Genomic DNA, 17,010 nt, shown 5'->3' with positions numbered 1-17,010 from the left:
CAACCCAGGGAATTACTCCATTCGGTCTTGTTACCATGGCCATTCATGGAGTGGGGAATGGACATCGTTGGCTCAATTTATTTTATTTATGATTGACTATTTTTCTAAATGGGTTGAAGCTCAGGCCTTTGAGAAAGTTAGGGAGAAGTAAGTCATTGACTTCATTTGGGACCACATCATATGTCAATTCGGGATACCATCTGAAATTGTGTGTGATAACGGAAAACAGTTCATCGGCAACAAAGTAACCAAATTTCTCGAGGATCGTAAGATTAAAAGAATCCTATCAACACCTTATCATCCTAGCGGGAACGGGCAAGCCGAATCAACCAACAAAACCATCATCCAAAATCTTAAGAAGAGGCTAACCAACGCCAAAGGAAAGTGGAAGGAAATTCTACCCGAAGCTCTTTGGGTATACCGCACAACCTCGAAGTCCAGCACCAGCACAACTTCATTCTTATTAGTTTATGGTGCCGAAGCTCTAATATTGGTCAAAGCCGGAGAGCCAAGTATCCGGTTCCGATATATAACAAAGGAATCAAATAACGAGGCCATGAATACAAGCCTAGAACTATTGGATGAAAGGCGTGAAACCGCCTTCGTCCGAGTAGCCGCCCAAAAATAACGAATCGAGAGATACTACAATCGAAGAACTAAACTTCGAAATTTTAATATCGGGGACTTAGTTCTAAGAAAGATCACCCTCAACACCCAAAATCCTAATGAAGGAAAATTGAGTCCGAATTGGGAAGGACCGTACCAAATTCTCGAGATCACCGGAAAAGGGTCCTACAAGCTCGGAACGATGAATGGGGAATAACTACTAAACAATTGGAGCATATCTCACCTAAAACGGTACTACTGCTAAGGTACGCCCTTTTTTAGTTCCTTTTCTATTTTTAAAATAACACATGCAGGTGGTCGACAAGAAACGACGATAGATTTTTTTAACGAACGACACGAAGTCTTTAGGTCTGAAAGCATGTGTCGCACTTTTTTACCTCAGACTGATTTTTGTCCCAAATGGGTTTTTCCGGCGAGGGTTTTAACGAGGCGATGATGAATCGTGCTAACATAGAATCAAGCCCGATTATGAATCGGCACCGAAGATCAATTCAATAATATTCAAGGTTCCTTTGCAATCAACCTCGAATACTGGGGGCTACCCTCGGATATGTATTTATCTTCGAATATAAAACTCTAGCTAGGAGACTACTTCATAAAGAGAGGGTCTCGATAGATAGGATTTATTGTAAGGGCCAAACGGTCAAGACAAGTCGTGCCCTTGTAGATTGTTCGAACCCTGACGTAAAATATGTACGCATGTATAATTGTCTCGATCGAGAATAAAGAGAAATACTATTCTTGCAATCATCTTATGTTTTAAAAATTTTCCCTCTTTACACATCAAAGAGCTTCGTACTTCCAAAAATAACAAGCCCAAGGGCAACACATAACCGGAATACGAACGATCGCTCCCTCACTCGGGGACTGTCGTCTGACTCAAACAACCCAAGCCATCGGGCCTCGGGAGCAAAAGACCTAATAGGTAACTCCCCGATATTTGAAGGTCACGACCCCTCACTCGGGGACTATGATCTCGGGCAAGCCCGGATAAAATGGGAAAACAACCCCAATAGGCAGCTCCCGAATAAAAAGGCTACGGTCAACTTAACACGGTTCAGAGACATCCGAAACCCGTAAAAAATTCTTTCACAACCGGTTCTAAAGGCTACCCTAGGCAAAAATCTCAAAACTTAAGATGTTTTCGGGAAATAACTTTTGTAACATCGTCCATTAACGCCTTAACCCAGAAAGGCAATAAAGGCAAAGGTTTGTTCGAACCCTCGAACACAACCTTATTTCATGCTAAGCCATTTTTAACCTTTGTAAATATAAATGACAAAACAAAGAAAAAAAAAGAGCTGAAAGGGAAAGATAACCCTTATATTCATATACAATAATTTTTTACGAAGGCCAAATTGGCCTAATACAAAAATTTACAACGGCCAAAAATAGCCTCAGAAAAAATACAAACGAAAAACAAAAAACCTAAAGTCCTAAGTGGTTTGGTTGTCATCGAAGGTTGCATCTCCATCCTCGGGATCTTCTCCGTCTTCGTTTTCACTTGAGCTCTCAGAGTCTTCCTTAGGAAAGGCCATACTTCGGGCCCCAGTTTCTCTGCTTTGGCATTTTCAATTTCGGCCATAATATCGAAGCCCTGTTCATTAACTCCCTCGAGAGCTTCCCTTCAAGCTTGCCATTTTGCATGATCCACCATGCCCTTGGCCTTGGCCTGAATGGCCTTAACGTCGACCCTAAACTAGGCCACTTTAGCATCAGCGTTTGTGTTGTCCACAACCACCTCAGATCTGGCCACGGTCACCTCGGATTTGGCCACTTCGAAATCGTTGGCCAAGCTTGCCTTGTCATAAACGGCCAAATCCAATCGAGACTGAAGCTCTTTGATCTTCTCGACCTGTACCGAGGCCTTCTCTTTTGCAGCTCGAAGCTACGTCTCGGACAACTCCAATTGCGCTTGGATGGTCTCATTTTTCGAGGCTAGGATATCCATGTTCTTTTTGAAATCTTCCGCCTCGGCCTGTATCGCATCTACCTGTGTCTGGAGCCGTCCGATTTGTTCGAGCCTCTGCCGAACCTGCAGAATCGGATCGTTAGTGGTTATCTCCAATTCATATTCACTATCGTGAAGAACTCGGAATACCTGATCGGCTATCTAGGCATGTTCATCCTGAGCTGTCACTAAATCGGCTTGAAGCTTCTCGCTAAGAAGCTTGTAAGTATCATTTTTCTTAGTGAGATCCCGAACTTCAGCCTTGTGCTTCTCCCGGATTCAGCGAAAAGCCTCATGATGCAACACCGAAGCCTACAAACAAGGAAGAAGATGTTAGAATTATCTACAACTCTGAGTTTAAAACAAATAATGGAGAGACCCTCGAAGTTACCCGATTCAAAGCATATTGGGCCTCATTAAAAAGGCAAGCGGCCCCCACCGCGTTCATCACGACTTGGTCTTCCTCGGTCACCAAGGTTCTGAGGTAACTAGCAATACCCATAGGAGGAGAGAAAATACGGGCATCCGCCGGGATAGAAATCACTATATTCCGCCGACAGTCGGGATTAACACTTGGGGTCAGGAATCGGTCCCCCAGTTTTGGGCTCGATGAAGAACTGGTAGCGCCCGATGACAGTACTTTTTTCGATACCGATAAACCACCAAACCCGGTGGCATCCTCCGAAGCAACAGACTTAAACCCATCCAAAAATCCATGGATATCGGTCGCCACGTGAATACCTTCGTAAGAGAGACCTTCCAACATATTGGCCTCGTGGATCATACCGTCCGAAATTTGAGGGGATCCAGAAATATCAATTAGCCCGAGCTCATCCCTAGAGACATCCTCTGCTGCCCGGGAAGCCTCGCCCCCGGTCTCTCTCTCGACCATCTCAGCTTGGGGCGGAGTGGCCTCTTCCCCTTCTGGTTCAGGAACTATGGCCAAAGCTCCCTCTTCGACCTCTGCCAGATCGAAGGACTGTGGTATCGAAGTACCAACCCGCACGCGGGCCATTAATTGGGAATTATATTCCTCTTCTCCTTCTTCAGGCTCGTCCCTTAATCGACTGATTAATTCCGAAGACATAACACTGGTGTTCCCCTTGGGCTTGCACGACTTCCTCGCCGGGTTTTTATTTTCCTAGCCCGGGGAACTCGGAGCCCCTTTTCTTTTCTTCTCTTTGGCCTTCTTCGGAGAAGGTGGAAGGACTTCTTCGTCACCAGATGGGGGCCTCATTGCAACATCCTTTCCGAGGCCTGCAAAAGAAAAAAAATGAGTAAGCTCGAAGAAAAGCTTGAATGATCACCGTTCTAAGAAGGAAACTCACCATGGTTACGGGCCTCCCATCGACCCTTCGACAACTCCATCCAAGCATGCTCTGAGTACGGCCTCTGTAACACGAGGCCTTCGACCCATTTTCTAAGGTCCGGAATCGGGTCCGGCATCTGGCCACAGCTGCAACGCCGAAAAATATTAATAAAGAAAGAAAAGCAACGAGATTAAACCTTCTGAGTGAAGTGCTACTTACGTTTCATACTCCATTTCTCTGGAAATGACATGTATTTAGCAGGGATCAGGTCCGAAGTCCTTATTCGAACAAATCGGCCCATCCAACCTCGGTCCCGACCTTTATCTATGCTTGAGAACGGAGCCTTATTGGCTCGGCGAGAAAGCTTGATCAATCCCCCTCGATAAAGTCGGGGACTGTAGAGCCGCATAAGATGGTCGAGGGTAAAAGGGCATCCCTCGATTTTGCTCACAAAAAATCGGAAGAGAATTACTATTCTCTAGAAGGAGGGGTGGATTTGGCCAAGGGTCACATCATACCTCTTGCAAAAGGTAATAATGATGAGGTCTAAGGGACCCAACGTAAAAGGGTATGTGTAAACACTTAAAAATCCCTCCACATAGGTAGTGATCGAGTCCTCAGGCGAAGGAACCACCACATGCTTATTGACCTAGTTACAATCCTGTTTAACCTTAGGAAGGAGTTTTTCGGTGATTGTGGATATGTATCTCGAGACCGATTCACATCAGCCCGATACCAGTGAGGCCTTTTCGACCCTAAAATCAGTAACAGTCGGGCACCCTGCCAGAACGAATTCCTCAGGGCGGGGTTCCGCCGCTGCCTCACTGCCGGCGGGCCGTGATGAAGAAGCAACCTCCTTTTGCGGTTAGAAGTTTTCGCCATGATGAACAAAGGAAAAGAGAATTAGGATGATATGCGATTTGATTAGAGTTCTAGAAAATTTTGGTGTAAGAATTATGGAGCAAAAGGATTTTTTCTGAAGAAGAAGCAAGAGTAGAAAGAGCTTTTGAGTGTGAAAGTTTGAATACTTATAGCTTGGTGATGACGGTTTAGAATCGGTAGTGGATGACCAACGAATGACATGCATTTAATGCCTTGGTAACCGGACCGATGGGACGTTGTGTCACATACATCATAATCGGGCTCGTCGCTCATATACATCTAGTCGGAGTTCAGAAATTCATATCGTTTCTCTCCACCTTCTATCCAAGAAACGAGGGGACTATCAGTATATGGTCAAAATCGAGACTGCCTTTCATGTGACTTATCGAGAATAGAACATGACAGTACAAAGTTCAACCTCGTGTAATATCGAGCCATGATGCGAAGTTAGGTTACCGAGTTCGTGACCCAAAGACCGATCAAGATCGAGACCGAGCAAAATAGAGACCGATCAAGATCGAGATCGGCCAAGATCGAGGAAAGCTTATCGAGCCAAAAAATAGAAAGCCAAAATATCCGCAATTAGGCGAGAATCTCGACGGAAATCCCAACACATATCAAGGAGAGACCAATTAATTAATCTACCATGGGATTCCTTGCTGTATTTAGAAATTATTTAAGAATAGGACTTCCCTGCTATATTGTCACGACCCAAAATCCAAAAAGGTCGTGATGGCGCCGGACACCACTGTCAGGCAAGCCAACCATAATCAATTAACTTAATTACCTATTTTAGTATTTTTGAAATAAAAATTTCTTTAATGAAATTGTAAAGATAAAACTCATAGAGTAAATGATAAATATTTTTAGCAACTACTTTTCTAAACAATTCACAACCATTCCCAAAACCCGATGTCACAAGTGCATGAGTATTTACTAGGAAATTAAAAATAAAATACAGCATCTGTCCAGAATATAAATTAGACAGGAAAATATAATAACTCTGAAGGAGACTCTGTTAGCTGCGGATCGTAATATAGAATGCAGCTCACCTATGTCCCCACAATTATTAACCACACCTCTGCGCTCATAGGGCTGTTATACATATATGTACTTGTACAATAAAATGTGAAGCAAGTGCAGAATGAGTACGAAAATAACGTGTACCCAGTAAGTATCAAGCCTAATCTCGAAGTGGTAGTGACGAGATGGCCGACTTTGACACTCACTATGGGTCAATACTATTAAATAATCATGAAATAGAATTATTTATATCAACGTGATTCACAGAGTTAACAATAATTTTATTGACCAGTATAAATAATTAAATTCCTTCAAATGCAGCAATTCTCAATATATTAATTAAATTCCTTCAATTCGAATAAATTTTCAAATTTATCAATTAGTCTCATTTACAGGAATAACAATAATTCTTAACAAGCAGGGATAATAATTCAATAAATTCTAAAGATTTTCAATTTATCAATTAGCTTCACAAGCTGAAATAAACTATTAAAGTATCGTGTAATTATTTTTATTAAGCACGATTTCTGCCGAGGACGTACGGCCCGATCCAGAGTGTCGTGTACATTGCCGAGGGACGTGCGCCACGATCCATAGATACATCTATCCTGCCGAGGCGTTCGGCCCGCTCCACAAGAAAGGAGGACATTTTCTTATGTACCTCCGGGAAGAGAGTATATTTATTAAAGATAAGTTCGGGAGGAAGAAAAATTTCTTTTAACAATTAATTAATTTAAACAGAAAATCAAGCATATGAGATTTCCATCCTTTAATATCTTTATCTGACAATTCACAATATATTCATATATATCAATTAATATTAATTAAATAAAGAATTCAATGTACACATGTAATTTATGCTTTGAGTCCTAAACTACCAGGACTTTAGCATTAATAGTAGCTACGCACGGACTCTCGTCACCTCGTGCGTACGTAGCCCCCACAATTAGCAACAATTATTCAATTTAATCCCTATGAGAAAATTTCCCCCTCACAAGATTAGACAAGAGACTTACCTCGTCTCAAAGTCCACTTTTCGATTATCACGTCGCGTTGAATTCTCGATTCGATGCCAAAAATCTAAAACTATCCAAATATTATACAAAATAATTAATATATGCTAAATGATTCGAAATCTGTCTATTAAATAAATTACCTTATCCAAAATGGTAAAATTCCTAAAATTTACCCCGGGCCCACGTGCTCAAATTCTAGAAATTTTCGGATGAAAACGTTACCCATGATCTCAAGAACTTAAATATATAATTTCTACCCAATTCCATGACTATTTTCGTGGTTAAAATCTCATTTTTATAAAAATCTAGATTTTTTCTCTAAATCTTTGATTTCTAAAATTTACTAGTTATAATCTACTTATAATCTATGTATTTAACTCAAGGGGTGTAGAATTAACTTACCTCCAATTTGTTAGTTGAAAACTCCTCACAAAAAGCTCTGAAATAGCCCAACAATGGATGAAAAATAGAAAGAAATGGACTGAGTTTTCGTCCGTTTTAAGGTTCTGCCCAGACAGATTTTTCGTACCTGCGGAAGGAGTACCGCACATGCGGCTTTCGCACCTGCGGAAATTCCTCGCAGGTGCGTATTTTCCTTCTTTTCCTGGTTCCGCACCTGCGGAAGAAATGCTCGCTTCTGCGCAAGCGCATGTGCGCCCATCCCTTCGCACCTGCATATTTTTCCGCTTCTGCGCACAAGGCCATCGCACCTGCGCGTTCGCAGGTGCGCCAAATGCTTCGTATCTGCAATGGCTGGGCAGGCTTCTCTCGTTCGCACCTGCGATTGGTGGCTCGCACCTGCGGCTGTCCAAGCGCATGTGCGATTATGACAGTAGCTGGGAGCTTCAGTCCTTGCTCAATTTCCCAAAATTGGTCTGAGCCTCGTCCGGTTAACACTCGGGACCCCGCCCGAACATACCAACAGGTTTGAAATCATAAAACGGACTCGCTCGAACTCTCAAAACGCATAAAACAACATTAAATCTAAGAATCATACCCTAAACCAAATTGATTCAAACTTAAGAATTTCAAGTTCTTCAATTTACTTTCAATGCGCTGAAATATACTTAAACTATTCGGAATGACACAAAAATTTGCGTGCAAGTCTTAAATCACTATACGAAACTATTCCCAAACTCGGAATTCCAAACGGAATTCAATTACTCAAAATCCTACTCCAAACCAAATTTAAAGAATTTTAAGCTTTCAAATAGTTAATTTTTACTATTAAGCGTCAAAACGCTCCCGAGTTATCCAAAACCCGATTCGGACATACACTCAAGTCCAAAATTATCATACGAACCTATTGGAACCGTCAAATCCCGATTCCGAGGTCGTTTTCTAAAAATGTTGACCGAAGTCAAACTTGGCCTTTTAAGGTTAACTTAAGGAACCAAGTGTTCCGATTTCAACCCAAACACATCCAAATCCCGAACCAACCATCTCCGCAAGTCATAAATCATTAAAAACATATTCAGGAAGTTTTATTTAGGGGAACGGGGTTCTAACAGTCAAAACGACCGGTTGAGTCGTTACATATATAAAGGGGGTTTGATCATTTGTAGAGGATTATTCATTCATAGAATAAAAAAGCAAGATACTGCCTTTCTTCTGGTTTTCAATATTCAGTCATTTTGTTCTTGTATTAGTTTATCCTCCATTCAGTTTGAGAGTGATCAAACTTGAGGGCCTAGGCCGATTGATTCATTCGGTTTGCATTTATTTCGTTTATAGTTAATTTCGATACTAATATTTATATTTTCTCTATTTGTACCAAGCTATATCTCACGTATCCTTAAAACCACGCACACATTTAATTGTTATCCATTTTTCGGGTAAACAACCATCATAAAAAAAAGAATATAATATCTTATTTTTATGATAAAAATATATATTAAGTAATCATAGAGGTCCGATAAGATTTCTCTATGAAATACGTAGGGGTCATTTGGTAGGATGCATTAGATAAAATAATGCATGCATTAACCTTGTGTATTAATAATACCTTGTTCGGTATACTTTTGAACCTAAGTATTAGTTATACACTCTATTTGCTATTATCCTGTGCATAACTAATGCATAGGAAACTATTGTATTAACAATGCAATGAGTTTTAATGCATGCATTAACTTAGTTAAAGACAATATCGCCCTTCAAAATTTATGCTTGATTAAAAAATATGCTATTATATTAATGCAAGTTTGATGTAAAAATTGATACTAAAATTGCTCCCGCTATTTATATCTATACTCTGCCAATTTCTTCATTGTAAATTTATAAATCTGTACTCTACTACTACATACTGTAATGCACTTGTAGTCAATTTATTTTCCTTTTATTTTTTTAATTCAAACTTTCTTTGTCTAATAATCCAAGAAAGTGGGAAATAATATTATATCCCTATTAGAGAATAAATATTTATCATATTTTCTTTTTTATAAATAAATATTCAGTTCTATAAATAATTATTTTAAAACCTTTTTCATATTAAAACATTCCTCGACATATGTTTCTTTTAAAAAGATAAGTGATGGACTGGTTATGAAGGTATTTTTGTAAACAAATAATTCTTTTAGAAATTGTGCAATATTTTAATACATCAAATCAAACAATGGATAAGAAATATGTCAGCATAACTAATGCAACATAACTATGCAACCATAACTAATACCAGCATTACTAATACACTCTATTCACTATTATTCTTATGCACTATACCAAACGATCCCTTAATGTAAATTAGCCTGAAGTATAATAACCTGTTTGGCCAAACTTTTATATCAGCTTATTTTGAAAAGTGTTTATCTCAAAAGTGTTTTTAAAAAAGTATTTTTGCTAAGAAAAAAATTGTGTTTGGTTAATTAATATAAAAAGTACTTTTGAACAACAATTAATGTATAGACGAACTTTTAAAAAGTGCTTCTAAGTGTATTTTCTCAAAAATATTTTTAAAAAAAAATACTTTTGAAAAAATATTATATTTTTTGCTTCTCAAAAATAATATTTTCTCCTACGCAAAAATATTTCTTTTCCTTTTGAAAAATACCAAACACTTTAACTTGGAAAAGAATACTTAACCAAAAAAAAAAACATGTCCGAATAGGCCAAAGATCACATGGGCCAAGTTGCGTTAGTCATGTCATATAGACGCGTTTACAAGTATCCAAAATTTTCATTGGACCGAATAGCGGCCTACTAGAAAAGTCGTCTGGTGACAGTTGAATATGTGCGCCTACTTGTCAATGAAAGGCTATTTTTCATGTTTTCTTTCCCCGTAAGTATGGGATGTTCTCAATATTTAGCCGACGTCAATTATATAAATTTTTTTAATATTTCTCAAGAGCTCCTCATTTTACTTCCTTGATAACTCAAGGACGAAGATGGTAGAGTATTGATTGAAGATGTCCAGATTAAGAGGAGGTGACAGACTTACTTTCATAAACTTCTAAATGAAGAAGGGGACCGGGATATTGTGCTAGGCGAATTGAAGCATTCCGAGAGTCACTGTGACTTTGGGTACTGCAGGCGTATCGAGGTTGAGGAGGTCGTGGGAGCTATGCATAAAATGAGTAGGGGCAGAGTGACCGGGCCAGACGAGATTTCGGTGGAATTTTGGAAGTGTGTGGGGAGAGCAGGTTTGGAGTGGTTGACTATGTTGTTTAATGTTATTTTTAAGGCGAAGAGGATGTCGGATGAGTGGAGGTGGAGTACGGTGGTTCCATTGTATAAGAACAAAGGTGATATCGAGAGTTGTAACAATTATAGGGGTATCAAATTAATGAGTCATACCATGAAAGTGTAGGAGAGGGTGGTTGAAGCGAGGGTGAGGATGACAATGTCTGTATCCGACAACCAGTTCGGTTCATGCCGGGTCGTTCGACTACAGAAGCTATACACCTTGTTAGAAGGTTGGTCGAACTGTACAGAGAGAGGAAGAAGGATCTGCACATGGTGTTTATTGACCTAGAGAAAGTGTATGACAAGGTTCCTAGAGAAGTTCTCTAGAGATGCCTGGAGGCAAAAGGTGTGTCGGTTCCCTACATTATGGCAATTAAGGACATGCATGATGGGGCTAAGACTCGGGTTAGGACAGTAGGAGGCGACTCTGAGTATTTTTTGGTTGTAATGGGGTTGCACTAAGGTTCTGCGCTCAGTCCGTTCTTATTCGCCCCGGTGATGGACGCGTTAACACACCATATTCAAGGGGATGTGCCATGGTGCATGCTATTCGTCGATGACATAGTTCTGATTGATGAGTCGTGAGCCGGTGTTAACGAGAGTCTGGAGGTTTGGAGACAGGATCTTAAGTCTAAGGGTTTCAAGCTAAGCAGGACGAAGACGGAATACCTGGAGTGTAAGTTCAGCGCTGAGCCAGGGGAAGTGGGCGTGGATGTGAGGCTTGATTCGCAAGTCATCCCGAGTAGAGACAGCATCAAGTACCTTGGTTCGGTTATCCAGGGGGGAGGGGAGATCGACGAGGATATCACACACCGTATTGGGATAGGATGGATGAAGTGGAGGTTAACATCTGGAGTCCTATGTGACAAGAGAGTGCCACCGATACTCAAAGGTAAATTCTATAAAGCAGTGGTTAGACCAGCCATGATATATGAGGCTGAGTGTTGGCACGTTAAGAACTCACATATCCAGAAGATGGAAGTAGCAGAAATGAGGATGTTGCGGTGGATGTGTGAGCACACTAGGATAGATAAGATTAGGAATGATGATATTCGGGAGAAGGTCCATGTGGCTCCCATTGATGACAAGATGCGGGAAGCGAGGCTTAGATGGTTCGGACATGTTCAGAGGAGAAGCCCAGATGCTCCGGTACGGAGGTGTGAGCGGTTAGTTGTGGAGGGCACAAGAAGAGGTAGAGGGCGGCCTAAGAAGTATTGGGGAGAGGTGATCAGGCAGGATATGGTGAGGTTCCAGGTTTCCGAGGATCTGACACTTGATAGGAAGATGTGGAGGTCGAGTATTAGGGTTGTAGGTTAGGAGGTAGTCGAGTCGTGCCTTACTTCGTACCATTGTGGGACTAGCCATGTAGAGTTTTTGTCTAAGATAGCTAGTGGCAATATTGTGTCTTACTATTTCGCTTTTTAGTGCATGTCCTATTTACTAGCTATCGCTTTTGCTTTGCATCTTTCTTCTAGATTTCATGGTGTTCCTATTTTTCTTATGATTGTTGTGGTGATACTAATATTTACTAATATTGTCTCCCTTTGCTTTGCATCTTTCTTCTGGATTTCATGGTGTTCCTATTTTTCCTATGATTGCTGTTGTGATATTAATATTGTCTCCTTTTTGTCCTTTTGTCTTTTTATTTTTTTGAGCCGAGGGTCTTTCGGAAACAGCCTCTCTATTCCTTCGGGGTAGGGGTAAGGTCTGCGTACACACTACCTTCCCCAAACCCATTAGTGGATTTTACTGGTTTGTTGTTGTCGTTGTTGATAACTCAAAATCCTAATTTTAGAGTTAAAGGTGGAGGTCGTTAATCACTCGAGCGATCCTCTCTTATTACATATTAATAGAAATACTAGAAATATAAATTAATATCCTCTAGCACATGTTAGTAGAAAGAATAGACATATAGTACTTGTTTATCAGTGACTTGTTAGTTCCCACTTATAAATAAATTGAATGACATATTTTTTGACGGACATTTAATACTTTATATCTCTAATTATATATTACCTTTTTCTGTTTCTTCTTATAATACCTTTTCTTTATATCAATGATTTGTATTTGAGCTTACAATTGTCAATTTAAGAGATGATTATGGTGGAAAATAAATTATTAAAATAATTTGACACGAACACATTAATTGAAAAATATTCGAAGTCTAAAGAAAAATAATTATGATGATCTTTAGTTTATAAGAAGAATAAATCCAACTTATACCTTCAAAACAAAAAGGCAAAATATTAAAAATAATTTTGAAAATTAAGCTTTTAGAAATCAAACCAATCTAAATTTATTTGATTTGGAGTTTAAGTCATAATTTTTTTAATTCGTAAAATGGAATATCTTCTCGCCTTTTCTTCTTCCATACCATTTCCCTTTTCCCTGTCCCATGTATAATAGTAATAGGAAAAATAAAAGTACTTTTCTTAAACCAAAAAGAAAAAAAGAAAAGAAAAACATGCACCGTAACAAACTTCAGAGATCTAACGGTAGTCGACATACTAATTAGGGTTATCGAACATTCTAGAAAAACGAACAACTGTCAGCTCCCACTATAAATCCTTCCTCTTTACTCCGTACTTCCTCTCTAAAAAACCCTAGTTCTCCGAACCATTCTCTCAGCTCTCCCCTAAACTAGCCAACACTAAACAAAAGGAGGGGAAAATCCATGGCCGGAAAAGGAGAAGGACCGGCGATCGGAATCGATCTCGGCACTACATACTCATGCGTCGGCGTGTGGCAACACGACCGTGTTGAAATCATTGCCAATGATCAAGGTAACAGAACGACGCCGTCCTACGTTGGTTTCACTGATTCTGAGCGTCTCATTGGTGATGCTGCCAAAAATCAAGTCGCTATGAACCCTACCAATACTGTCTTCGGTAAGATCTCTTTTCTTTGCTGTTTCAATATCAGATTTTTCATATGTAACATGCGTTGTGCTTTATTTAATGATTTTTATTGTGCTTGATAGATCCGCGATGTTACTGTCTGACTTTTAATATAGATCTGTTTATTTGAAGTGCTTTAGTTGGCAGAACAACCGAAAAAAATTATTTTTGATTTAGATCTGTTAATCTGTTGCTAATTCAGCTCAGTACTGTGATTGGTTGAGCTAGATTAGTTGTAACGCTGGATGTATACATTGGACTACTTTGTTAGATCATTTATTATGAATTTTTATTTGATAAATGGCAGTGCTTGTGTTATTTGAACGGCTAAAAACAAATCCTTTTTAAAATTATTAACTAACTTGGACATGCGCACTAAAAAGTTGGTATATTGGGGGGAACCTCTGAGTTCATTGTCATGTTATTAAATCGGCAAAGCTAGTTGAGATTTAAATTAGGATATGTGATTAGCTTGTCATCTTTGATTGACTGGAATTCTTTAAGTTGAAGATTTAGTTGATCTTTGAGAAGTTTCTTCGGAGGAATAGTGGCAAGTGCAAGTGGTAATCTGTGTTCATTTTTTTTCTTTGTTTGGCTAGGAAGGTTAATCTTAGGTAATTGAATCTTCAACCACTAAATAATAGGATGTTAGGGGAAACTCAGGTATTTTGTAGTGATAGATTTGGCAGTTACAGCACTGGAGGGCCCCCTACTTTATGTTATTGAAACAATCATTGTAACTTAATGTGTATGCTCAATATAGGCTTACTGCATTCTCTTCATCTGTAGTGTTGCTGACTTGCTTATATAGGATTACCGAGGAGCAGACAGATAAAACTCCTATTGAGCGATGATAGTGTTATGAAGAACATACACAATTTTGGTTTGATCATAAGCATGTTAATGTGTCACTGTCATGTGGATATTCTTGGAAGTTTGTTTATGGCTGTTTTGGAGTGACCGCACACTGGCAATTAAGATTATCTAGTTTGTTTCAGCTTCTTGAAATTCACATGCTTTAAATGTTAACCTGAATTTTTGCACCATGCAGATGCTAAAAGGTTGATCGGTAGGAGATTTAGTGATGCCTCTGTGCAGAGTGACATGAAGTTGTGGCCATTCAAGGTCATTCCTGGTGCTGGTGATAAACCCATGATTGTTGTCAACTACAAGGGTGAGGAGAAACAGTTTGCTGCCGAGGAGATCTCATCTATGGTGCTCATAAAGATGAAAGAGATTGCTGAAGCGTTCCTTGGCACAACTGTTAAGAATGCTGTGGTTACTGTTCCAGCCTACTTCAATGACTCTCAGCGTCAGGCCACCAAGGATGCTGGTGTTATTTCAGGCCTGAATGTGATGCGTATTATTAATGAACCTACAGCAGCTGCCATTGCTTATGGTCTTGATAAGAAGGCAACAAGTGTTGGTGAGAAGAATGTGCTTATCTTTGATCTTGGTGGTGGTACATTTGATGTCTCTCTTCTCACAATTGAGGAAGGTATCTTTGAGGTGAAAGCTACCGCTGGAGACACCCATCTTGGAGGTGAGGACTTCGACAATAGGTTGGTTAACCATTTCGTTCAGGAATTCAAGAGGAAGAGCAAAAAGGATATCACCGGTAATCCTAGGGCACTCAGAAGGTTGAGAACTGCATGTGAGAGGGCAAAGAGAACTCTTTCCTCCACTGCTCAGACCACCATTGAAATTGACTCTCTGTACGAGGGTATTGACTTCTATTCCACCATCACACGCGCTAGATTTGAAGAGCTTAACATGGATCTGTTTAGAAAATGTATGGAACCAGTTGAAAAGTGTTTGAGGGACGCTAAGATGGACAAGAGCACAGTTCATGATGTTGTTCTTGTTGGTGGCTCCACTAGAATCCCAAAGGTGCAACAGCTTTTACAGGACTTTTTCAATGGGAAGGAGCTCTGCAAGAGCATTAACCCTGATGAGGCTGTTGCTTATGGTGCAGCAGTGCAAGCTGCAATTTTGAGTGGTGAGGGTAATGAGAAGGTGCAGGACCTTTTGTTGTTGGATGTTACCCCTCTTTCCCTTGGTCTGGAAACTGCTGGTGGTGTCATGACTGTGTTGATTCCCAGAAACACCACTATCCCAACCAAGAAAGAGCAGGTCTTCTCAACCTACTCTGACAACCAGCCTGGTGTGTTGATTCAAGTCTATGAAGGTGAGAGAACGAGGACCAGGGACAACAACTTGCTTGGCAAATTTGAGCTCTCTGGCATCCCTCCTGCCCCTAGGGGAGTTCCTCAAATCACAGTGTGCTTTGACATTGACGCCAATGGTATCTTGAATGTCTCTGCTGAGGACAAGACCACAGGGCAGAAGAACAAGATTACCATCACCAATGACAAGGGCAGACTCTCAAAGGAGGAGATTGAGAAGATGGTTCAGGAAGCAGAGAAGTACAAATCTGAGGATGAAGAGCACAAGAAGAAGGTCGAGGCGAAGAATGCTTTGGAGAACTATTCATACAATATGAGGAACACTGTGAAAGATGAGAAGATTGCATCCAAACTGTCTGCTGAAGACAAGAAGAAGATTGAGGATGCCATTGAGGAAGCCATCCAATGGCTTGATGGCAACCAGCTTGCCGAGGCTGATGAATTTGAAGACAAAATGAAGGAACTAGAGGGCCTCTGCAACCCAATCATTGCAAAAATGTACCAGGGCGCAGGTGGAGACATGGGTGGTGCCATGGATGATGAGGGTCCTGCTCCTAGTGGTGGTGGTGCTGGTCCTAAGATTGAGGAGGTGGACTAAGTTGGTGCTCCTCTATTGTTTTTTATTTCTTGTTAGAGACTTGCAATTTTATTTCAGAGATCTGTGTGCCTAATGATTTTTGCCTAGTAGATGGATTATATTATTTTCATTCTGCAATCAAGTAATACCTATCTTTTATTTCTCGGTTTTTATTAAAAGTTGCTCTTCCTTTTGAGGTCGACATATTGTTGAGTGAAAAGGTTTACCCATGGTTTCTAGGCTGGAGATGTTTTTCTTGCCAAATGGCCAGTAGGAAGTCAAACGGATATTAACTAAATTTGAGTTCGCCGAAGTGTGAAGAATGCGTATTTTTTTTGTTTGTTAATCTTAAGCCTAATCAAGCGGATTTCGACTAGGGTGGTTTGCGATTTGTTTAATATAGTATAGTATCTTTTATAAGTACAAGGATACTCCAAAGATAATGATACATTTGGGTCAAGGAGGTACTAACTAAGAGGGGTCAGATTTGCCAAACAATATTTCCAGATCTGAAAGGCCAATTTCTGTTGAAGGTCTCTACACATCTATGATATCAGTAATCGTTAATTTCTAGTATCTTAACCTTCTCCACCTCATGAGTCATGACACTTGGGAACAAGCAGAGAAATAGCATGTAACTGCTGTCAACTCCTTGTAACATGCAAAATGTTGTAAAATGAAATTATATTAAAAGAGGAAGAAATCCATCTTGAAAAGAAAATCCTCTAAGGGGATCCCACAATAATTAAGAAAAAAAAAGTTTGTAATCCTCTTCAACTCTTCCCATGAAGAGATACTAATAAGATAGTCCTAAATAAGTTTTGAGCGAATACTAGGTAATCAGGTCAAATCTATACGTGGCA

General features: G+C 39.9%; 1 protein-coding gene across 1 annotated transcript; it reads left to right on the top strand.

The window, feature by feature from the left end:
* Positions 1–13,000: 13,000 nt before the first annotated feature.
* LOC107803885 (heat shock cognate 70 kDa protein 2) lies at positions 13,001–16,306 on the top strand. Its single transcript, XM_016627679.2, has 2 exons — positions 13,001–13,375; positions 14,436–16,306. Exons 1-2 carry the CDS (start codon positions 13,162–13,164, stop codon positions 16,166–16,168), a joined length of 1,947 nt encoding a protein of 648 aa, XP_016483165.1. The 5' UTR covers positions 13,001–13,161; the 3' UTR covers positions 16,169–16,306.
* Positions 16,307–17,010: the final 704 nt, after the last annotated feature.

The sequence above is a fragment of the Nicotiana tabacum genome, chromosome 24 (assembly GCF_000715075.1).
Source record: "Nicotiana tabacum cultivar K326 chromosome 24, ASM71507v2, whole genome shotgun sequence".
Classification (NCBI taxonomy): Eukaryota; Viridiplantae; Streptophyta; class Magnoliopsida; order Solanales; family Solanaceae; genus Nicotiana; species Nicotiana tabacum.
This window is presented reverse-complemented; position numbering and strand designations above follow the sequence as displayed.